Source organism: Rhinolophus sinicus, linkage group LG10, assembly GCF_036562045.2.
Source record: "Rhinolophus sinicus isolate RSC01 linkage group LG10, ASM3656204v1, whole genome shotgun sequence".
In the NCBI taxonomy this organism is placed as follows: Eukaryota; Metazoa; Chordata; class Mammalia; order Chiroptera; family Rhinolophidae; genus Rhinolophus; species Rhinolophus sinicus.
In genome coordinates, this window is record NC_133759.1 from 3,166,101 (window position 1) to 3,189,863 (window position 23,763).

Below are 23,763 nucleotides of genomic sequence, written 5' to 3' on the forward strand. Positions count from 1 at the left end.
ATTCAGGGGTGGTTGTTCCTAAATGTTATCTGAGTTGCTCAAATAATTAAAGTGATTTTCAGTTTTATGATTTTCTTTTAAGTGAAATGTCTGTTTTCAGTATGTTAAAAAGGTATGAAATTTTCTGTAATCGAGACTTGGCTTGGAGCTTTCTAGTGGGTCAATTTTCCTGCACCGGGGAAAGAATTCTCCAGCCTTACTGTTCTGAGAATCAAACTTCCCACTGGCTACCAGCTGTGTGTAGTGAAATGTTTTTTTCCAGGGATCCTGAATTGGAGATAAAAATCAGGCTCTAACGGCGTTTCCCTTTTAAATGAAGTTATCTGCATCCAGGCATGGGGGAAAAGGCACAGTAAAATTTGCCTGCTTTCTGAAGATAATTCAGCTTTTCCTCAGTTGTCAACCACCCTTGGTATTAGAAGCTTTTCAGATAAGTTGACTTCCAAATCGCTTGGCTATTACGTCTATGTTTGTTCTTTTGTTTTTCCTCAGCTAGCATATCACTGACACAGAAATTATCAAATTGTTTTCATTGTCACAGGGGAGCTTAATTATACTAAAGGGCTTGGCTGTCATTTTTTTTCCTCTCATTTTTTTGGTCTCCATTGGGTTTTCCCAGGGCTGTGTTCCTAATAATATTCAGCTGCCTGGATCTCCAATTGAAATGACTTACCATTAGAATCACTGTGCGGATTACAAAAAGGGAGAAAGTGGCCCCCGTCACTTAGCCATGAACATGCTGTCTTTGTTGACAAGAGAATTTCTTACAACATTCACATGTGCTGTGCTCAGGGATTACAAACCCTGGGTTTCAGCTTAGAAAACTGCTGCTTGGTTGTTTCCAAGTTGTTGCATTCCATCCGTCAGCTCTTCACTTCAGCAATCCCAGGTGTGCTAACTTCTGTTCTGGCAATTACCCCTCCTTGCACTCCAACCGTTTAGCCTTTTCCCAAAGGCCTGCAGGGCATGATTCCATTTCTCCCGTCTTCCCTGCGTCAGGATGGTGGAAGCCCCCGTTCCTGGTGGGTGCGTCCCCACCACAGCTATGTCTTTAGGTTGGCGTGTGCTACTCATGTTTGGGACGTGTGAAGAATGAAACTAGTTCACACATAAAACATGGTTCCCCTGCCCAGCTTCCCAATTTCTTTTTGGCATGACTTATACTTGGCCATGTGGTCTACTTTTAATCTGCTCTTTCAGACATTTTTCAGCATAAAAAACTTCCTAGAAATAGATCTGTATATTTTCAGGGGTTAAAGACTATGGATCTTTGTTGCTAAAGGTAGAAATTTTCCAAAATGATTTAATGTTTTATTCATTCATTCAACAAATATGTTTTTCATCGCCTGCCATATGGCAGGCACTAGGGCTGCAAGACAAACCCCGCCCTCAGGGAGATTGCATTTTACTACAAGTTGACAGACAACATGCTATGAATCAAATAAATGAACTAGAAAAATTTTACATTGTGGTACAAGTTATGAAGAAAATAATTAGGAAGGCACGATAGGAAATAACGAGGAGCAGGGGAAAGGCTTCCTCGGATAATGTAGTCAGGGAAGACTCTCTAGAAGTGACGTCTGAGCTGAAAAAGAATCAGCCATTCAAGGGGAAGTACGTTCCAGGCAGGAGGTAAGGAGGTGCAAAGGCCCTGAGACAGGAATTGGCCTGATGTGTTTGAGATGCATCAGGGAACCCCGTGTAGCTAATGCATAGTGAGAAAGGGCAAAAGTTGTGAAACACAGGAAAGTGACAGATAACGCAGCACTTTGTACGCTAAGCACAGAGTTTGGGTTTTATTCTGAGTGTAATAGGAAACCACAAGAGGATTTTAAGCAAGGGAATGGCTTTATCTGATTCATGCGTTTGAAGGACCTCTCTGGTTGCTTTGTGATGACCAGATTATAAGGATCCAAAGGCAAAAGGAGGGACAACCCGTCAGGAAGCCATCTAAGAGACAGGTGTTGGTGGCTTGGGCTCAAGGAAGGAGAAGTGGAGAAACTTGAAATATATGTTGGAGTTAAAGCCACTGAGACACTCTCGTGTCATTCCTGCAGTTACCCAGTTTATAGATGAGGAAACCGGCTCCCAAAGAGCTCAGACACCAATCACAGTTTGCACAGGACGAAGCAGAGCTGAATTCCCTGTGCTGTGCTTGTTCGTTCGGGCTTGAGCTTCTCAGACATCAGCGGGCCTTTGGATAGCGTGGAAATTTTATTACCATGCAGAACACTGGGCCCGTGGCCAGTGTCCACAGACAAAGTGGAATGGGAGAGCTAAAGTAATTATCTTTGAAGAAAGGAAAGGGAAGTATATAATGGATTTGATTCACTTCATAATTACTCATCTTTCCACCTCATTGTGTCTATGTGGTCACTTCCTTTTTGCACAAATAGACCAAGAGAATTATAGCCATCATTTGGAAGAATGAAGTGTGAACTAAGAGAACCTGATATTTAATGCCTTTTGTGCCGTTTTTCCTCTATAACAGGCGTTAAGACAGCAAAACCTTCTTTACTATTAGGAAACAGTGACTGTAATATCTGAGCAGTAAACAAGGCTGTGTATTTCACAGAATCCCTTAATGTTTGAGCTACAAGGAACTATTGGGGCCAAGCTTTCGACTTGTGTAAGTAAAGTAAGTAAGGCCCAGAGACATAAAACAGCTCAGCCCAGACCATACAAGTGAGAACCAGCCATGACCAGAACTGCAGTGTCTGTTGTACTCTGCCGTATGTTGGTTACTTGTCCTGCCAATAACATGTTTTCATAAAATACGGAAGGAAAAAAGCCCACCAGTCATCGGATGAACAAGTGACTTTTTCACTTCCTGTTTTCTAATAAGTACACCAACGATTGAGTCCAAAAGAGCCCCTTTCAGTCTCCTGTCCCAATTCCGTCTGTGGCTGTGTATCTAGACCTTGTGCACTGTGGTCCTTTGGTTCCAAGGGCAGAACTGGAGGCTTGATGACACTGAAATGGCCTTTGAGCATCGTCAAGGTCCTCAGGGAGCGAACACAAGCCCCATGCAGCACAGCACAGAAACTTCCCCATGGACGTGCTGCAGACCTATGGTCACCACGTAATACTCAGCCCTGCACAGTGGCTTACAGGACAGGATGACCAAAACATGGCCACAGCAGATGAGGTAATTTCGCAGTAGAGCAATAGTCTGTTTTATTGTCCTAGACAGAACTGATACGGATACCCTCAGTTTCTCTGAGTGTCACTTAAGGTAAAGTCAACAATTTTTATTCCCTTCCATTCATCTGGTGGTTCCAGTAAAGTGGGTTGCCGCAATTGTTCAAGGGGTGCACACTGAGAATGTGGAAATAATGGCCAGTGGGAAGTAACAGGAGTGAGGACACAGGTCCTTGGCTCCTGAGAAACGTCAGGCCAGGGAAGAAAACGTCACAGCAAGGACAGTATATTGAAATGAAATTCACTCCCTTCACTCTGTGTTGCCACAGAAGGCAGATGCAACTGTTACGATTTTTATCCATCAGGGAATATAGTTTATATTTACCTTTAGCAAAGTTTGCATAAGTGGATTCATTTGTCTGAAAATGTCTGTGCTAGTCTAAAGCAGTAGTTCTCAAACTTTTGGTTTCAGGACCCCATTTTACTCTTTAAAATTACTATCCCCAATTAAATACCCCAAAGAACTTTTACTAGTGTGGGCTACATCTACCAACATGTGCCATATTATTATAGAAATTAAAATAGAACTTTAGTACTCTAAAAAATTTTAAATGACACTGATACAGCCAATGCATGTTAACATAATTTCATATTATAAGAAAACTGACTATATTCTTCCACACATAAAAAACACTTAATGAGAAGAGGGGCATTGTTTATGTTTTTGCAAATCTCTTTCATGTCTGTGTTAATGGAAGAAAGCTGAATCCTTATATGTGCTTCTGCATTCAATCTGTCATTCTGTGCTGTTTTGGTGGACGTATATGAAGGAAGGCTGGCCTCACACAGATGAGTTGTTGGAAAGAAAGGATCTCATTGACACCCTGCTAGAGACTTGTGGAACCTCCGGGGCCCCTAGACCACGCTCTGAGAACCACAGGGTCCAAAAGAATACCCCCATGCCCGTTGGGGGCAGGGTAGGACACACTGCAGAGCCTGCAGTAGACCTGTGTGCCGATCCTGAGGGAGCCACTTTCTGAATCTGGACCTCAATGTCTCTGGGCCTCATCTACAGAGTGGGCGTGATTTCTTTTAACTCGCAGGTCATTATCAGGGTGAGAAATAAGACGTGTAACGTGAGGTTGATGAGATCCTCCGTGGTGAGTGAGCGGTAGTGTCATGCTCAGAAAGTGGGAGGAAGGGGTGAGTTTAACCCAATAAGAGCAGACTTAGAGAAACACTAGGGAGCGGCGGGGTTGAGGATTACAAAGATGTGAAGAAGTCGATCCATGTTAGGCGACAGTGATAGCTTGCCTTATTTGGGTAGTAATGGGTTGAATGAACCAGTCTCAAGGCCTTTTTTAATGAATATATTTCTGATTTCCAATTCTTTGTATTCCATGACTGATTTCTAAAGTTCTGAACTCACTGCAGCATATCTGGGAAGAGAAAATGTGTGTTCTTATAGAAATTGGCTAACAAGAAAAGACTTACACGAAACTACACAATCGATGGTACAAAACAGTGATGCTGCTTGTGCCAAACAAGCTGTCTGCGTTCAGGAAGATTGCAATGGGCAGACCAAGGACGGCTTCATGGAGGAGGCATTTCTGCAGAAGAAAAACTGATTAGGGGATGAAGGGGAGGAGGACATTCCAAAATTACAAGATGGTATGAACAAAGGAATGAGGCAGGGACTGGCTAACTAGATTTGAGGACAAAGGAAACCCTATTTGTCAGGAGCTGCGGGTTCACTGGGCATACTCGGAGAGAAAGTGAGAGAACCAGGTGGAACCAGATGACAGAGGACTTTAAATATTAGCTTTAAAATATGAAATATGGCAATGTGCTTTTACTTTGTATGACTTTTACAGCGTGCAAAGCACATTCACAAATCCCATCCATTATCTCACACACGGGTTACTTCCTACAGTCACTTCTGTTCTATTTATTAATGAATACCTATTAATAGAAATGTACCTGCTTTTGCTTGCCCTCTAGTGTGCCTTCACGCAGTTCGGCTTTTGTATTTTATGCAGAGTTGAGCATTGTGGTCTGGTAGGCCTGGCATGATGGCATCTCCCCTTCCGTTGACATAAGTGGAGTGTAACTTAATATAAAGGCAAAGAGAAATCAGAGTGTTCGAGTGAAGCATAAATTAACAGAGAGCCCAGGACATGCAAAAATTCAGTTGGTTCAAGAGGCAGTCTAAAGACTTAGCATACTAAATTCAGAAGGGAATTTAGACACCATGAAGTCCATTGTCTCTTTTGTTCAAATGGGAAAACTTAAGCTGTAGGTCTCCAGGCTCCACATTCAAAGCTCAGCTCACAAAGGACAAGGTTGAAATGCCTCAGCAGAGTATTTTTCAAAGTGCTTGTGTTGTTGTTTAATCAAGTTACCTTTTTGTTTGTTTGTTTTTACATACTATTCTCAGTATTTAAAACAAAGCAAGGCTGCTCTAGTGGAAGGAACAGGAATTCTCTGAGCTTCAGAGAACTGCATGTGAAAATGCTCCTTGGGAGACGGTTCTGATGGGGCTGGATGACAGCTAAGACCTAGTGGAGATTTTCAGGGCTGATCAAAGACCAAATGCGGACCCTACCCCAGAACATAATATGAGCATTTCTTGTAAAGCTAAATAAAAACTCACTTCCTTTCAGTGAGTTCTACAACTGGGGAGTCAGGGGTTAAGAGAAGACTGTAAGAATAAATTGGAAAACTATATAAGAAGGTTGGTGAGTAAACAGCTCAACTGCCAATATTGGGAACAATGGATTCAAGGTAAAGATACTGAGAATGCCTCATTGATTCTGTCAACAGCACAAGAATTCCAGGCTGAGATAAAGATTTGGGAAGCAACTCTATGTAGGTGGTAAATTGAAGCCAAGTAATTATCTTCAGGCTCATAAAACCCACTTACCAATAAGCTTCTGAGGCTCTGCTGGCCTCGCCTCTGCGTTTCCTGGAGATGCCTCCTCGTCTCCGAGACTCAGCAGCCGGGCCTGCCTGGGAATGGCTACCGGTCTTCCTTGTTATCCTAATGGAAATGCTTTTCCCCAGAGTGTCCTTGCTTTTGGAGTTTTTAATTTCTAAGTCCTAAGGCTCATGCCGGCATTTCTTTCTATTAGACATTTCTAGTTTTGGAGAATCAGACAGCCAGATAGCTCTGAGAATCGTTTGACCACTAGATTCAAATTATATCCATCTTCAATAGAAATTAATATTGGGTAAGATGCTTGCATGATTCCTGTGGCTGGAATACACAGGCATTGATTTACGTCATTTCTGTCAGTTATTGAACAGAAGATTGAAATGAAGACATGATCCATGTATCCAAGAGACTAACAGTGTCATAGCATCAAATCGAACACAATCATTAACCTTGTATTTGAATTTATAGCTTGAGAATAAGACTTACGATGTTTTAGAGAAGGGATTCTTCTGAAAGAACACGAATGGCCAAAACGGATGGTTCTGTTTTAATATGTGGATGTGATTAATTCTGCTTAATAGGCAGGATCTACATGTATCATTTGCCCGAAAAGACATTAGATACAACCTTCTTTCTGAAATAATAGTGCTGAACCAACCACTTCTGGCCTTCCTTAGGTCTATTATTTAGACCTGGAGTTATAAAATGTAGTTGAACCTAGATATTGGATGATAAATACCGTAGAACCACCCACATGGACTATGTATTTTTTTTTTTTTTTAAAGGAAACAAACATGGTTTTCTATTAGGCTCTAAAATGCACCATTTTTTTAACCAAGAACTTTGAACGGGTGACCCAAAGAGCTGGAGAGATGTGAGCAGCTTCACAGAACTTTATTCTAGAACAGAAAACTCACCCACTTAGATATGATTCATCCCGTCTAAGTGAGTGAATCAAACCTGCATGGTGTGGGCTTTTGCCCTGTGGATCTGTAATTGGTGTGTTGAAAGGAAGATTATCTCATTCTTCGCCAATTACATAATATGATATTTCATTCCTGGTCTCCCTGGGCCCATGTCCAGGTTTTCACTTCAAAAGGAATACGTTTTCATCATTCAGGTTTGGCTTCTATGTATTAATTTTACCTTAAAAGCAGAGAAAGTACCTGATGATGGCTCTCGAAGGCTGGACTCGTTGCTGGGGTCACCTTGGCCGGCACCAGTGTGACCTGAGCCTCCTGGCGAGGGCCTTGCAGGACAACATGGGGCACATCCTCAGAAGGGCTCAGTTAGCGAGAGAGATTCGTAAGGTCTTTCCAAGACCCTCCCTTTCTTGCACCGTCTCCTTTTCCAGATTGCAAGGTTTTGCTGCCAGCACTCTGTATTTTTTAAAAAAAGTGACGAATACGCCCAAGTGTTACAGGAAATCTGTGACATTGAAATCTGTGTCTCTGCATGGGGTTTTGATGTTTTCTTTTTGAACTTCAACTTGACATTGCTTCATAAGTTACGTTTGCCCTTCCTTTTTTTTTTTTTTTTTTTCTTTTTTCTCACCCTCTTTGAAAAGTTTGGCTTAGTTGTTAATATTCCACACAGCTCTCTGGAGCCTTTCTTGTTTGCTTGGTCTTCATGGGCTCGATGGGGGGTAAATATTCAGCAGGTTGAATGTGAAATCAGGCCCACAACTGCCATAAGCCGATCAGGGTGACACATCTGATTCTTCCAGCAGAGAACTGAAAAGGCACCTACTTCCTGAGCTTCCTTTGCGTTATGGCAGGAAGGTACAAAACAGCGGCTGGCTGACAGCTCTTTCAAGGATGAAGGTCATGGTTCTTAAAGGTTCAAGTGAATGCTTGTTGATGTTATAGCTTTTTGGGGAAGTTGACCCCCCTCCCAGCCTCCCCACACATGTGACACTGCATCATCCCCATCAACAGAGGATTTGTAAAACTGGGTTTTGCTCTTTGAAAAACATGAAATTGCTTACAGATGGGAAAAGGAAGGAGAAAGCAGCGTTTACTCAGGGGCCTGGAGACACCTCTGCTGGTTAAGGGACTTGAGAGTTTTTTCTAGTTTTGTTTATTATTAAGAAGGTAAGGCAGACAGCTTGTCCTCAACCCTAGCAGATTCCTTTTGAATTAAATTATGGATGATTCTGGAGCCTTACCAAATGAAGGTTCTGAGGCCAAGTCAGGAAGAGATATGTGTTAAAAGGATTGTGTAGCATCTTTTAATTAAACACTGAATCAACTCTGACTATTCAGTTTATACTGGCCGGCATCACCCTGTAGAAATGCTCTGTGGAGAGAATTCCTGAATGAGTCCCAAGGTTCTCTTCTGTGTCAGCTTCAGGCTGAAGGTCTGCTACCTAAACACGTATGTCATTCCAGTTACCATTGGTGTGAATTGTGCTTTAGGCAAAAAGAATGATATTTATGAAGATGTTTTATGGAACGTGGAATGAATACCATCTTTAGCTCCATTAAGAACGAGGAAAGAAAACATAACTTCATTGAAGCATGAGAAATGTGGCATAATTTTGGTGGCGGGAGGGGTGAAGGGCGGGGGGCAGTGTTGGAATAAGGGAGGCCTGACTTCTGTGGTAACTGTGGGCAGGAGGTGATGTCCCAAGAAGGCTTGGTAAACACCAGGACTCACTCTGAGGCTTAGGATGCTAGGGCCATACTCGTGTGGATAACACTCTATCAATATGAAATAAGTCAATGTTAAAAAATGTTGATAGTCTTGAAGGAGGACGGAGTCACAAAAATTAGCTGTATCATGTGTTGAGTGAAGTGCATTAGTTAAGGGCTGGCTAAGCTGCTGTAACAGGTAGAACCCAAACACAGTGGCTTACATAGGAAGTTTTTTTCTCTCTCATGTATCTCTCCAAAAATAGGCAAGTGAGTCAGGTCTGCTTTGTTCCACAAGGTCATTCAGGCAGGTCAGCATTTCCACCCTACATGGCTTCCATCTCTGAGTTCAAGGATGTTTGTCACTTTTTTTCCCATCGGTGGGAAGGGGCAATGAGAGTCCAGGGCAAGTGTCTCTAGGTAAATAATCTGGAAGTTGCTCTCTGCACTTTGACACCCGTGTCATTGGCCTGAACTTAGTCACATGGTTACCTCTAGCTGCAAAGGAATCTGGGAAGTGTAGTGTATAACTAGGCAAACGTGAGCCCAGCCAAAAATGTGAAATATTTCTCTTACAAAAAGGAAAAAAAAAGGAGGACGAGACACTTGGGGAAGAGGGAGAGTTGATTTTGCCACATGGCTAATGGTAGTTCTATTTATTCTGCACTTACTGAATAAAAGACCAGCCACATGGGCTGCAGAAGTGGCCATCGGACTTGGACATGGTTTGGGGTGTTGTCTAAAAGCACCCTGTGAACTTCTGCCCATCCTTATAACTTGCTTAACATTTGGAAAAGGGATTTTATGATTGGTCTACTTTTGTCCCTTGATTGCATATGATAAAAATAGATGGAACATACACTGAATGTCTGTCCTGTCTTTGCTTTCTGAACTGCTATAGCTCAACCTAATTGGATTCAAAAAATAAATGATATCCACGTGGCCATTGAAGAACACGTCTTTTGGGAATGCAGAGCCAGTGGAAGGCCCAGACCTACGTACCGGTGGCTGAAGAACGGAGAAGCGCTGTCCTCTCGGGTAAGCAGACTGATGACAGGTGTGTCTTAGGATTGCTCGTAGTGTCTAAGGTGTCCTTGTTGCTATGGAAACAGGAAAATGACAAGTTGTTTCCAAACTAATACGCAAGCAAATGCCATTCTTACTGGAACAAGTGGCAGTGAGTGTGGTCGGTCAGCAGCCTGCACGTAAATGCCATTCTTCCGCTCAAGGCTGGACCTTGGCCTTCACACATCAGCATCTCTGGCTTCACACTGGGAAAGTCATGCAGAACGTCTGCAACGTGTAATTGTGTAAGACACAGATTTGTGTGTGCACTAGGCACGAGCGAGTGAGTGACACCTCGAGGCATCCAGACGCCCCTCCCAGTGTGGTTTCGTCATCCCTTCTGTCTGTGAGACCTCTGGATGGCGTGGTGTAGTATGTTCCCCATACAGATACCCACTCTGCCTCAAACATGCAGTAATGATGTGTTCAAGCACGAGATTAGCAGCTCTGATCCCACAGAAATAAAACAGAAACAGGAGGTGATGCCTGGGGCTGGAGGCAGCGCTGGAAGGCCCGGGAGCGGCAGTGTAACTGGTACCTCAGTTACAAGAGTCCTTCTCCCGGGACAAGATGCAATATTTTCAGAGCTCAGGCTCCGGTGTACATCGCCCCACCCACCTGTTGCCTCCCAGTGGTACAAGCATCCAAATTGCTTAGTAGGACTCTGACGTCAGAGGGGTGGAAAGCCAGGGGCCATGCCCCCCACTGGCCCTGGGGTGGGAGCTGCAGTAGCCCTGGCGTCGTCGCAGGTCGGGACCTCAGAGAAGCCGTCAGGAGACTGTTTGTGGGCCAGTGGGCCAGGGAATGGGGTGGAGCAGCCACAGAACTTCTAAGGGGGAGGGGAGGACACAAACCAACAAAAATGACTCCTTTTCAAAATAAGCCTGCAAAGCAGCAGTCCATTTAGAAAGATAATCTCCTATAGAACAAGCAGTCTGTTTACCAGGCTCAAAGAGATAAATCAAGGAATCATGGTCATAAAAATAAATAGCATGTTTTGAAACAATAGCAGATAAATCTTTTTAAAGACTAAATGGAAATCTTAGAAACATATAACCATGAAATAAAAATTCTACTGACACTATTCATTTTGTAAGGGGAAATGATAAGTTATAATAATATTCACAAAGGATTCAGAAGGTGTTCTTCTCGAAACAATTTTAACAAATGCTGAGCTAACCCACCACTCCAAACACATTGCCTCATCCAACATTCCCAAGGGACCTTGTGAGTAAATGCTATTCTGCCCATTTCACAGACAAGGAAACTATCCTGTCTGTAAAATGGTCATAGCTGAGTGATTTGCCTTAGATCACATCGTTTGTTCGTAAGTAACGGAGACCGGATCCAAATATTAAATGTCTACGGCGTTCAGAACCACCAAAGTTTACCTGGGTAAGAGTTTCAGAATTGGTTATGTGGAAACATTTTTATGAAGGAGTGAGGAGGAGGAGATAAGGGAAGAAAAGTATAAATGTTCTTTGAAAATATTTCAAAAATTGCTCTTTGGGTTTTCCAAAAACAGGCCGTAAGCAGGTTTGTGTGCAGGCGCTGCATTGGGGGTGCTGTCGGGAGCCTCACCTGTGACACAGTCAGGGAAGCAAGGTTGAGCCCAGGGGAAGTGACACAAACTCAGGGCGTGGCCTGGAACAAGATGGTCCTTCACCGTCTCCCCAGTTGAGGCAGGGACGCTTGGCCTTTGCATCCCTTCCTTGACCCGGTCGTTGGATTGGGGGAGTTCCTTCAGCCAAGGGCAGTTCCCAGAGAGAGACTTAGCCGTTATCTCACTCATCAGCTGGGGGAACAACTACCTTGGTCCTGAAGGGATTCTCTGGAAGGTCCAGAGGGACCCTGGGAGAGGAGGGACGTGGACACAGTCAAGGAACGCCCATCCAAACGGAGCCGACCCTGACAGAGAACTCGGAACAAAGCAGGGGAGGATGGTAGGACCTTCGAATTGGGAACAATTGTGTCCAATAGAATTTCCCTTACAGGGTCTTCCTATTGCACTCGAATGTTCGCCGGCATTGGACATTTTCCTTGGGCCCCAAGTTGAGAGCCAGTTTTTCATCCTCAGATTCCACCCCCCTGGGCCCCATGGGAAGAGTGCCTGTGGGGGGCACCAGCAGGGATGTCAATGGGCACAACTGCAGACCTGCAGACTCCGGGGGGGCATTGGGGGGGAATGTGCAGAACCCGTGCCCTACGCCTACACCTCCCGCCATCACCTAGAGGGCTCCTGCTGGGCTCATGGTCTCTCAGTTCTAAGAGCCAGACTCAAATCTGACTCAGATCCGTAGAGCGCAGGTACCCAGGTAACTGGCATCTTCCTCCCTTTGTTTAATTGGTGGAACACGGGGCTAGATTTGCTGAAAGCCTAAAATGGTGTTCACCCAGCTAAACTGAAGCAGAAAACCAGTGTGTCTTCATATATTGTACTGTTTTAGATGGCAGGACTCCTCGAAGGATGAGATCCTTTTTTGGTACTTCAGAAAATGATCACATAAGTTACGTATCCTCAGGCTGACAAATGAGAACAGTCTGCTCCATACACTAACTTTCCTTTCCTCAGATTGGCCACCAGCCGGTGGTCCAGTGCATAGATCCAGGGAGCATTTAGTAATTAATACCTGCTTTTTGTTTTGTTTAGTAAACTTCAACTGATGTTAAATATTCATCCCTGCTTCATCAAAGAAGATTACAATCCGATTAACTTTCAAAGTGTTGCCTGCTCATAAATTGAGTGTTTTAAATACTCCACACAGTCAATTTCATTGTATTTCCCACACCCTCACCCTCAGGTAGCACAAAGCCTTAAAGTAAAAAAACCAGCATTTTAATTTTTTATTTTAAGATTTTATTATTATTATTATTGGGGAAGGGGAACAGGACTTTATTGGGGTACAGTGAGTACTTCCAGGACTTTTTTTTTTTTTTCCCAAGTCAAGTTGTTGTCCTTTCAGTCTTAGTTGTGGAGGGTGCAGCTCAGCTCCAGGTCCAGTTGCTGTTGCTAGTTGCAGGGGGCGCAGCCCACCATCCCTTGCGGGAGTCGAACCGGCAACCTTGTGGTTGAGAGGACACGCTCCAACCAACAACTGAGCCATCCAGGAGGCAGCTCAGCTCAAGGTGCCTTGTTCAATCTTAGTTGCAGGGGGCCGAGCCCACCATCCCTTGCGGGATTTGAAGAGTTGAACCAGCAACCTTGTGGTTGAGAGCCCACTGGCCCATGTGGGAATCGAACTGGCAGCCTTCAGAATTAAGAGCACGGAGCTCCAACTGTCTAAGCCACCGGGCTGGCCCCAGCATTTTAAATTTTAAGTTCATCTATTTCCAGGGGATATTAATATGAATGTTTTCCCTATTAAATCAGTGAGAACTCAAAAGAGTCCTACCATTTAAATGTCATTTCCAACTGATGTATGGGTTGTTCTATTTAGCATCTGACCTGCCACAGATTTAGTTGACAGATAAATAATGTTATGAAAATTGCTTATGTGATGGCTATTTTCTTCCCATTAAGCCCCTTTGATATAACATGTAGCCAAATTGCCTTGAGATCTCATTGCAGAAGGTCATTGTTTCGTGTTTCTCTTTTCTTTCACAGGACAGAATTCAAATTGAGCAAGGGACACTCAATATAACAGTTGTGGAACTCTCCGATGCTGGCATGTATCAGTGTGTGGCAGAGAATAAACACGGAGTTGTCTTTTCCAACGCTGAGCTCAGTGTTATAGGTGAGTCTACATACTGGAAGGAAAGAAAATAAAAACTGTTCAAGTCACTGCACTCACATAGGCTTTACCAAGCATAAATATTCAACCCAGAAATGGGTTAAGAAATCTTTAGACTGAAGATAACCCTTGAAAAACAAGTAACAGTCTACAAACAGTAAGAAGAGGCCACTGTCTAAATCAGCCTCTTCTGACACTTACAGTGGATAACAGGGTTCCCTCGACTCTCATTTTTATTCCTCTATCCATCACTGTTCTAAATTACACAAAGTTTCTGAAATGCTTTGGAGTTTGTTGCTGTTGTTTCAATGCGCTGTCATCTTCAGCCTGGAAGGCGGAGGAGCTCACGTGGATTGGAAAGGTTTATTTGAATAACTGGCTGAATGCCTATCTTGCTCTCCCACATCTGAATTTTCCAGGCTGTGCACTGTGGGCTGCCCGTGCCTCGAGCTGCCCCTCTCACCATGTGGCCCCTTCCTCCTGCCCCTCAGCTATGGTGACCTTTCTGTCCTTGGTTCACTGCCCTCCCTTCCTCCAGGGGCCCCGCACATACTGCGCCTTCTGCCTGCAGTGCTTTCCCTTCCGCTCTTCATTTCCTTAACTCCTCTCATTCTGCATCTCCCGGCTCCACCGTCACTGCCGCCACACGTCACCCCTGGCCCCGTGCCGGGTCAACTCCTGCTCTTACCGGCTGTTACGCTGCCTTTGATTCTCCTTGTAACCGATGCCACAGTTGCATCGCACTTGTGTGTCTGATTTCTGTCTTTTTATCCCACTGCACGTTCATCCCCCATGATCTCAAGGACCATGTTTGGCTTCACTCGTCGTCTCATACTTAGGACTTAATACAATAGTGAGGCGCGTAGCGTGCACTTAGTAAATATTGCATGAATGTAGGAATGAATGAATGTGTTAAGCGATGAAGTGTTGAGAGACTATTAAAAAATGAATAAGCCAGTCAAGTCAATAAATAATGGAAAGTATAGGTTAAGTGAATTGACAAACCTATGGGCATTAAGAAAAAAACAACTTGCTTGCACCCCAGAGAAAAATCTTGACTCTGACTTCAGAATTTCTCTGAAGTAACTAAGCAGCCGTTCTCTTCCGGGAAAGCATAATAGAAGATTCTGAGTAAGAGAAAAGCAGCGCACAAAGGACGCTGATCCCATAAGCCCTGAGTTGTCCTCCCGCAAAGCACTTTCTGGTGCTTTTGGTGCCTAGCTTGTAGATCTTACACGTGTGAGTAGATGCTCCAAGCTGAATGTACTCCCACCCTGTGCAAGGTGAAGAAAGAAGGAAAAGCTGCCATGACAGTTCCTTGGACCAACATCCATCAAAGACAAGAATTTGTGAGCGTTTATGGGGCTGCAGCCTTTTTCCAAGAGGCCTAGGGACATTCTGGCCTGGAATGTTCTGGAACGATCACCCGCATGACCCACTGTTAAGCATGGCCTTTGTGGGTGCTAAACACCAATACCTCCAACCCCACAAATGTTGGGAACAGTCATGTTTACTTCCTCGGGGCAAATATGGTAGTTCCCCCCGCCCAGGTTGGCTCTGACTATTGGTAGTTGGAAGTGACTGTTGGTTCACAGTTCACCATGGTGGATTGCTCAGACTTTTCTGCAGAAAGAAGTGTGTTCTCTATTATACATTATGTCAACTAGTTAAAAGAACAGTTAAAACTGAGGGTGAGTGGCCTAATGAATCAGCCACATTGTCCTAAAACCCTCTCATGAGTACTTGCCAATCTACAAGTCTGGGGACCGACCCCATTACAATTATAAAAGATTTTGTAGGTCCCTTTGTTAAAATTTGATAGTGGCAAGTGACTAAAAATCACGGGATAAAATCATGGGGATGGAGGCTAACTATAATCCCCAAAGCAGGGCCTGAAGTGGGAAAGACTGTTAAAATGTTTCTTCTCGAGAGCCCCTCCTCACAGCTGGAAATAACAGTGTGTATGAGATCTGTATCTTAGAATGGTATCTATTCTTTGTGTGCTTGAGCTGTAAAGGCTTAGAACAGCTCTTTGCAGGGCCTTTCCCAGATCCTTTCCCTTCCCCCACCCAGGGTTCAAAGCCTGTGAGTTGGGAAATCACTGCTCCAACTTTTACATTCAGAGGGTTATTTCAAATCATTTGCAATTGAAATTAATTCCAAATGAATTCTTGATCTGAGTTCTTATCTTAAGTTCCCCAAGGTCAGCAAGCTAGAGCACTCAAGATACGGAGGAAGTGCTTGAGAAGTTATTTAGCCACCCTGGTCTCAGCCAAGCTGAGTGTGAGGCCAGTAAGGCACGTCAGTCAGTGATACAGGCCAAACCCTGGTGGGAAAAACAACAAAAAAAAGTAAGGCTTCAGGGGTTCAGGAAAGGGAGATTGGCTAATGGCTCAGGCCAGTCAGCTGGGCCCTGAACAAGAATTTCTGTTTGGAAAAACAGAAAAGAGCACCAGGAGTATTCCAGATCAGAGTGAATTGGCCTGAACAGAGACTCAAAGTTACGAAACATCTGGATAGTTTCTTGCACATAGAGATTCCTGAATGTTCTTCAGAAAATTTGATTGAAAGGCATAAAGCATATGGTTAAAATGTAAACTTGAGAGAGGAAGATGAAAAAATTAAGGACCAATTTTAGAGAATCTTGAACAACAAGCTTAGACTTCCCCTGTTTAATGTACCATTTCTCTTCCAAACAAACAAACAAACAAAGTCAAATTAACATACTGCAAGTGAATTGAAGGGCAGTTAAGTGTTGAATGAGTAAATCCCTAGAGTCCATCTTAAGTGAATGAGAGAGAAGACTTTGGACTGTTTGAAAATACACATAAATTAATATTGGTTAACTCGGGGAAGCTATAATATCATTTTATTCCACAAGTCACCATGTTTCTTGTGGAATAATAATCGTTTGGCTTTTTTGGGTCATCTGACTGATTTGGTATTACCTGTATTACAATCATGGTGAAGTTGAATTGAACAAAGGAACAAAATGAAAACAAGATACTTCAGCACAAGGAAGAAAAGAAATTGGGCTGTTCCAGCCATTGATCAGATATCAGGATGCTGTAATGCTGGAGAGGAAATCCCTTTCATGATAGGTGATGGCCCCAAGTCATGACAAAGAGATGGTCAAGAAGCAAGTGATCGATGTGTTCTGTCTGGGTATTTAATGTGCATGTAACATATCTATAGTTAATGGATTGAAACTGCTAAATAATTAACCGAGCTGCTGGTTACTCCCTGGATGCCACAGAGAGACTGTTTTCTTCAGCTCAGGCCTGGCTCTGGGCATATCCGGTAGAAATCTCCTGGTTTGTGACAGAACCTGTTGCAGTTGATGCTGTATTATTCCACAATGCAACTGTCCGCAGACCTCTCCTGTGCCCACCTGAGTCATGGACGGGGTTCTGTTGTGTGACACACTCCTGTGGCATCCCCAGGCTGTTCCCCGGGTGACACTGTATTCCACCCCTGCCTCCTACTCATGAAAGTGTATTGGAACTGGCGTGCGTAATCTTAGAATCATGTGGAAACTTTAATCTTCTGTAAAAATGTCGTTAGAAATTGTTAGGTATTTCCTTGGTTGAAAAATCACTTTTCTCAGGCACTGTGCTCCTGTTTAGCATGTGCGTCCACTTAGATGGATGACTGTATTGGTGACCTGACTGCTGACTGACCACTGAGCTTCAAACTTCCCGTGATGCTCCACTCGGAACGCATGTGCTGTGTGCTTAGTCGTGGGGTAGAGATGGGAGCTAGGTCCCAAGAGCAGAGGCGGGGACCAGGCACCTGTGCGTCAGTGCAGGAGTGCTTTCTAGGAGAAACCTGAAAGAGCGCAGGATGGGAGGGCGCTGAGGAGGGACGTGGGCTCAGGTGAAGTCTGGCCCTGACTCAGCCTGAGAGGGACAGCTGCAGATTCGCAGTTATTCCCACCTGAGGCACAGACGCTGCCCGTTTTTTGTTTTGTTTTCAGTTTCTGTATCAGTCAGTCATTGGGCTGCCCCTAAGGGGCAGTTGGCATTGTCACTACATAGGAGTAGGAGATGGGGACGCGGGGGTAATGAGAACAAAACCTCCCTTCTAGTCAATTCCCCAGAGAGGGAGCCGCTGAGGTGGTAAGTGGCCATGGCTCACAGCAGCTGGGGCCAGAAGAAAGAATCTGCACGACGCACAAACAGCCTCGGCTACAGAGGACGAGTCATACCCCACACGCTTGGTTACTTGGTCCAGTTTCCCTGGGTCGTAATGGGAAGTGTAACGAGTGTCTGATTTTGAAATGGGATGAGCGGTGCCTGAGAGCGCGTGGGTGTCTTCCCCGTGGTCTTCTGAAGTGGCCTGACTCTGCCAGGACTGTGTCATGGAACAGAAGCAGCTTTACCTGAGAGATTTCCATCTGATGGTTCAGTGTCACAGTCTTTCCTGGCCTGTGGGGTGGAGGACATCTGACCCTGGCGGGATACTCAGGTACCATTAAGGGCCAGTGAAAGTGAGGCGCTGGCTGCAGCAATTATCTGATTAATCTGGCCCTTACCCAGATGACTGGCTCCCAGATCAGAGAAGCATTAAGGCGAAACCCAAAGTCATTTCACAGGGACGTCCACAGGCACTCATCTGCACCCAAGTCGGATGTCTCAGCTGCCTCCTTGAGCCAGATTACAAAATAATCAAATGCGGCACGTGTGATGGGCCTCCAGCGAGCAGACAAATGCCTTTCTTACCAAATGCCATTGTCTAGGCGGGAGCTTTATCTAAATCTCCACGAAGAGGGAAGGCTCTGTGCTTGGAATTCGGATTCCAAGGCGGTATTTCTAACCAGGTGCTCAGCCTCCATGTATCAGTAAAATGAGAGTGCCGTCCCTCCCCGTACCCTCAAAACGGAAAGAGGTTACACGCGAGAGCTTTTCTCAAGCCTAATGTGTGTGTAGCAATATAAGAAGTGTTCTGCTGTTGTTAACTGGTGTCCACACCAGAAACCTGGAGCAGCCGCAAACACACAAACAAACACAACATTCCTCAGGTTCCCAAATTTTGCTGCAAATTAAAATCACATGGGAGCTTTTCAATATCCCGGTGCCACTCCAGTTAATTCAATCTCCCGGCCCAGGACCCAAGCATTATGTTGTAAAGCTGCCCAGATGTAACTCCAGTGAACAGTGCGGTCTGGGAACAACTGCTCTAATTGATCAGATCGGAACACCACTGATTTGTTCCGAGGGTATTGATTCTTGCCGTCACCGCGCATCAGATCGTAGGGGGGACTTACTAGAGCGCAGGTGGCTGAGCCCCGCCCCCACCGTGCCTGACAGGAGCGTTCTGGGCGGGGCCTCCTGGGTGCTGGTGGTGCTGCCTGGCCCAAGACCACGTTTGGAGAACCAGCCACTGCTCTAAAATAAGAACTCTGGGCTACGCAGAGGTTGTTTAACTTGAATATAGCCTACGTAGTAAAGCTTCAGGTTTTGATCAGGCCTTTGAGTCCGAAGCCCACCAGCAGTAGAGAAGTACCTGGCATCAGAGACCCCAGCCCTGGCTGAAGGACCCATTTCACCAAGACAGGTGAGTAGGAACAGGCACACAGAGTGGCTTCACAGACTGCCCTGTGAGGAGCGAGCTCAGGAGTTGCTTGTATGGCTCTGGTGGTGTAAAGCCATCCGAGGGGAGATGCTGAAATCTGAGGGATAAGTATATGGCAAGTCCTTACATCAGTTTCCCCCACAGAAATGCTTTCAGTGAGTTAGAGTTTAAAATGTAACTGAGGAACGCAGCCCCAGGCACTACTGAGTATCAGTACCGCTCACTGTCTAGCAGCGAGAAGCCTGGAATCTTCTGGTGCATGGCTGGGAAAGCGCTATGCATTCTGAAACCCACAGTTCTGTACACAGAAAGATTGCCAATAAATTCTTCCTCAAATGTCAAGCCGCAAGGAAGTTGTGAGTCTTCTAGCAAAATTATGTTTTTCTCTTATTAGCCAGTAAAAAATAAGCTCTTCTCTTTCCCTCTGTGGTCATGCTGACCTGTCTGCTGTGGCTGTGAAGTTCAGGGCTAATTTCACTCTGTTGTGTTAAGTCTAGTAAGATTGTTTCCAGTCCTTCCTGTGTTGACTTCAGCCATGTTTTAAATGTGTTTATTACTTCATGTCTTCTGCTAGTATCCAGCACAAGTCTCTTTGAATTGGTGAATAAATAAATGAAATGAAGTAACTATCCCCCCACCCCACCCTGGCCTGTCCCCCACTACCTTCTGGCAACAAATTGATTCATTTTTGTAGCCTTAGAATCCACAGTCAAGATTTAGCAGTCGGTTTTCAACTTTAAGGCATGTAAAAATTACTTGGAGATCTTTTTAAATTCAGACTCTGATTTCAGGTTTGGGGCGGGGCCCGAGGTTATGAATGTCTAACAAGGTCCCAGGTGAACAGCAGTGCTTCTGCTCTGGCAATTGCAGTGTCAGCGGCACGCCTTGTAAACGTGTAAATTCTCAGGTCCCTCCTCTGGTGGGTAGAGTTTAGGAGTGGATACAGTTAACAAGCTCCTCCAGCTGATTCTTATGATGAGTTAAATTTAGGCACCTCTGATGTAGAATCTTCTCTGTAGAACCTCTTCCCAAACCGTGAGCCATCACTGTGGAGTACCCTGTAAAAGCAAACGGGTTTGGCGGCAGGAGAACTGACTGTTGGTATCAGCGCTCTACATCCACTACGTCCACGTTTCCATTACTGAACTGAGTACTGACAAAAGCTCTATCAGTCATTGTGACAATTCTACCTGAAATAGAGCATTTGCACCAACAGCATTCCAGCATTTTTTTTCCAACATGAACAGACAGTGGCTCTTCTAGGTTCCTGAAGTGCACTTAATGTAAGGCAGGTTGCTTTTTCTAAAGCCTTGCGAATGTGGTTGAAAACGAGCCTAGCAAAATGGCCAATATGTGTTCCCTTTGCATGTTAAAGCTCCCTCAGTGAGTGCCTCATGGAAGGGCCGTGATACACAAAAGATCAGTCACTGCTGGATCACAGACAGAAGCGTCACTCATCCACATTGTAGTGTTTCTCTCGAGCACGCAGCCCTTAACGCTGCTCTGGTGCCCAACTCACAAAGCCTCAGGGAGCAGATTCTCTGAACACAATGAACCAATCAAAGGAACTGGAAGGGAGCTGAAGTGCCCTGGGTTGCTTGTTTGGGAGTACCTGGGGAAGACAGAGGAGATGGTGGTATTGCCACACAGGAGGTCCCAGATCTGGGGAAAGCGGAGCTCTCAGGGCCCACCGGTCCATTTCCTGTGTTTTGGGGGAGTGGGGAGAGGAACTCCTGTGCTGGGGGCAGCTTACACTGGCAGGAGCTGAGTCTGTGGACCCTTGTCACTCGTCATCCAGTGACTTCTTATCGGTGGCCTGAAATCAGCCATGGTGGGAGTATTTACACCACAGAAATTGGCAAGCACTAAAAACCAAGTTGTTTGGTGTTTTGTTTTGTTTGAAGAGCCAGTTGTTAAACATCTACCATCACACCAGGTCATGTGGTTTAATAATATAAGCAGCCCAGATTGTATTTCTTGGGTAATTCTGTTTCATTACACTGAGGCCCCACTGCAGAGAGCATGGAGTGTTCAGGCCAGGAAGCTGAAGAGGACATCCACAACCCCGCTCAGAGAAAAGGGACGTGGCACCCAGCAGAGCATTGTGGCGGGGAATTTCCTGTTTTGAACTGAATTCCCGAGCGCTCTCTTACATCGTATAGCACTTCAGCAAATATTGATGGAACCTCTACTTTGTGCCAAGCGCTATGCCAGGTCCGAGGGATATACAGACCCATAATACACAGTCCGTGCCTTCAAGAAACAGATGAACTAATAATAGCTCATAACAAGTGCTCCCATTTCTTCACCACTGGAATTCTAGGACTCTCACTACCACAGTCTAATGACTGTCTTTTGTCCATTTAACAAGTATTTCTGTCTCATAACAAAGTTAGCCGCATCGAGTACGGCACTCCAGTACTCTACACGACTTATGTGACCAAGGTCACTGATTTGTAGGAGTGTTCAGGACAGTGTGCCAACTCTAATGAAATAGCCCTAATTTGGAGTGAAAGAAGAAGGTCATGTGCTTACAGATATTTTAAAATGCATTGCCTCATTATCCTTAGATAGGGTAGCTCACGGGAGGTTAGTTAACAAGGGGTTAGCAGCCCAAGACCTGCTTAAAGCAGTATATAAAAATGATTTTTCATCAATGTGTTCATTATTGTATAAGAAATGATACGCTAAAATGGCCTTAAAACGTTTTTCTTGGAACAGGAAGAAAAGTTTGCATCCTTGTCTACACACTAATTTTTGGCTTTTCAAACATTTTATAAAAAGAAAAAGGGCTAAGCGTGATTGTGCTTGTTGGCAGAGAAGGTGTTGAAAGATCTCGAGATGGTTCCTGTGCTCAGAAGCATTTGTCAGTTATCGCAGTGCCTGAGGAGCCAATGTTAAAGATATAGTTCTCGCCTGTACCAGGACGGAGAAATTACGACTACTCGGCAGCGAAAAGGAACTAGCTGTTGATACACACAACTTGGATAGATCTCAAGAACATGACGCTCAGTGAAAGAAAGAAAAAAATCCCCAAAGGTTACATGCTGCACGGTTCCATATGTATCGCATTCCCAGACAACTGCTCCGCAGAGATGGAGAACACGTGGAGGTTTGTAGGCTTTAGACGGGGTGTGGCTGAAAAGGGGGGCAGGAGAGAACTCTGTCTTGATGGGAGAGTTCTGTATCTTGATTTCAGTGAAAGTCGCTCAAGTCTGCGTCTGTGATCCAGTAGCAGAGAGCTGTCCACACACATTCTGCCAGTGACCAGCTTCCTTGTTTAGATATTATACTGGCACTGCACTTACACAGGACGTAACCACCGGGGAAAGGGTGCACATGGCCCCCCTGTATTATGTTCGCAACTTTCTGGGAATCTGTGCTTATTTAAAAATACAAAGGGGTTTTTCTTTTTTTCACACAAAGATGTACTTTGGGGCTCTAAGAAGTTTTGCAGTATGAAGTCCCCTAATGGTGGTGCTGGTGGTGCTGGGAGTAATAGAAAAAGCAGAAGGTGCAGTGGTCATGAAGTGCTTCCTCTGGGCAGATATCGTGCTAAGTGTCAGTACTTTCTGGACGATTCATGTATCACTTCATATCAGAACAACCTTGTGACTGTAAGTAGTAGTATTCTGCTTTGTAATAAGAGGCGCCTGTAAACGTAAGAGCTCCTATGGCCGGAGACGCCCTGAGGAGAACAGGGCCTTCAGTGAATTAGAACAGAACAAGCAGGACCTGGGGATTAGGGACATTAGGGACATATCAGGCGGAGCTCAGAACAGAACAGTCTCACTTCCGAGTTTTGTTTAGTTTCCTTGTGAATATCACCCCTGATCAGAGAGGGCCTACTTTGGCTTCCACCTTGGACCTACAAAGAAAAAAAACTACCCCCTGCAACCAGCCTTCTGGTCACCTACCCAGCAAGCCGGGAGAAGACTGGGGTTCTACAACCTGATACCAGCATTGTCGTCTCCGTGGCGGAAATACGTGAATAAATGCGTTCCCTCTAGGTTTATTTTTCTGGAACGATGAAGTATTATCATTAAGTAAGGATAACAGGTAAAGGTTAAAATAGTAGGAAATACTGAACTTCTAAAAGAGCCAGACTTAATAGTCTACTGTGATGGAACTGGCACGCATAATTATCCTTTCTTCTTAACTAACAGAGTAAAACGTCACACTCATATATTTCCTTAATGGGACAGCCACTGCATACCCAGTGAAGAAGTCATCATTCTTACTTTCTCTTGAGAAATGATACTGAGGCACAAAACTTTTGTTGTCAAGGGTTCTACCGGCCACTTAAAAGACTCTTGATATGTGACGGAGAATTTGTATAATTAAGTACAAACAGTTCAGAATCTCAGAGAGGGTTTCTCCCAGCCAGAAGCATCTCATAGGTAATGTAATGTATTGAAGATCATCGATAAACAATTGCCATGTTTCCCCCCAAATAAGACCGTATTTCCCCGAAAATAAGACCAGGTTTTATATTAACTTTTGCTCCAAAAGATGCATTAGGGCGTGTTTTCAGGGGATGTCTTATTGTTTCATGTACAACAATCTACATTTATTCAAATACAGTCATGTCATCTTCTTCTGGAACATTGTCATAACATACTAAATGTGTCCATCTGGCTGACAATCTTAACTGCTTATTTTTGGCGTAGGTCTTCTTTTTGGG

General features: G+C 44.6%; 1 protein-coding gene across 10 annotated transcripts in view; it reads left to right on the forward strand.

The window, feature by feature from the left end:
- The window catches only part of CNTN4 (contactin 4), a 769,828-nt gene that overhangs the window by 624,842 nt on the left and 121,223 nt on the right, over positions 1-23,763 (forward strand). For all 10 annotated transcript variants that reach the window (XM_074312213.1, XM_074312216.1, XM_074312211.1 and 7 more), the window contains 2 exons: positions 9,611-9,747; positions 13,379-13,508. In XM_074312213.1, the coding sequence (XP_074168314.1) occupies positions 9,611-9,747; positions 13,379-13,508 (267 nt within the window). The remainder of the gene's footprint in view (positions 1-9,610; positions 9,748-13,378; positions 13,509-23,763) is intronic.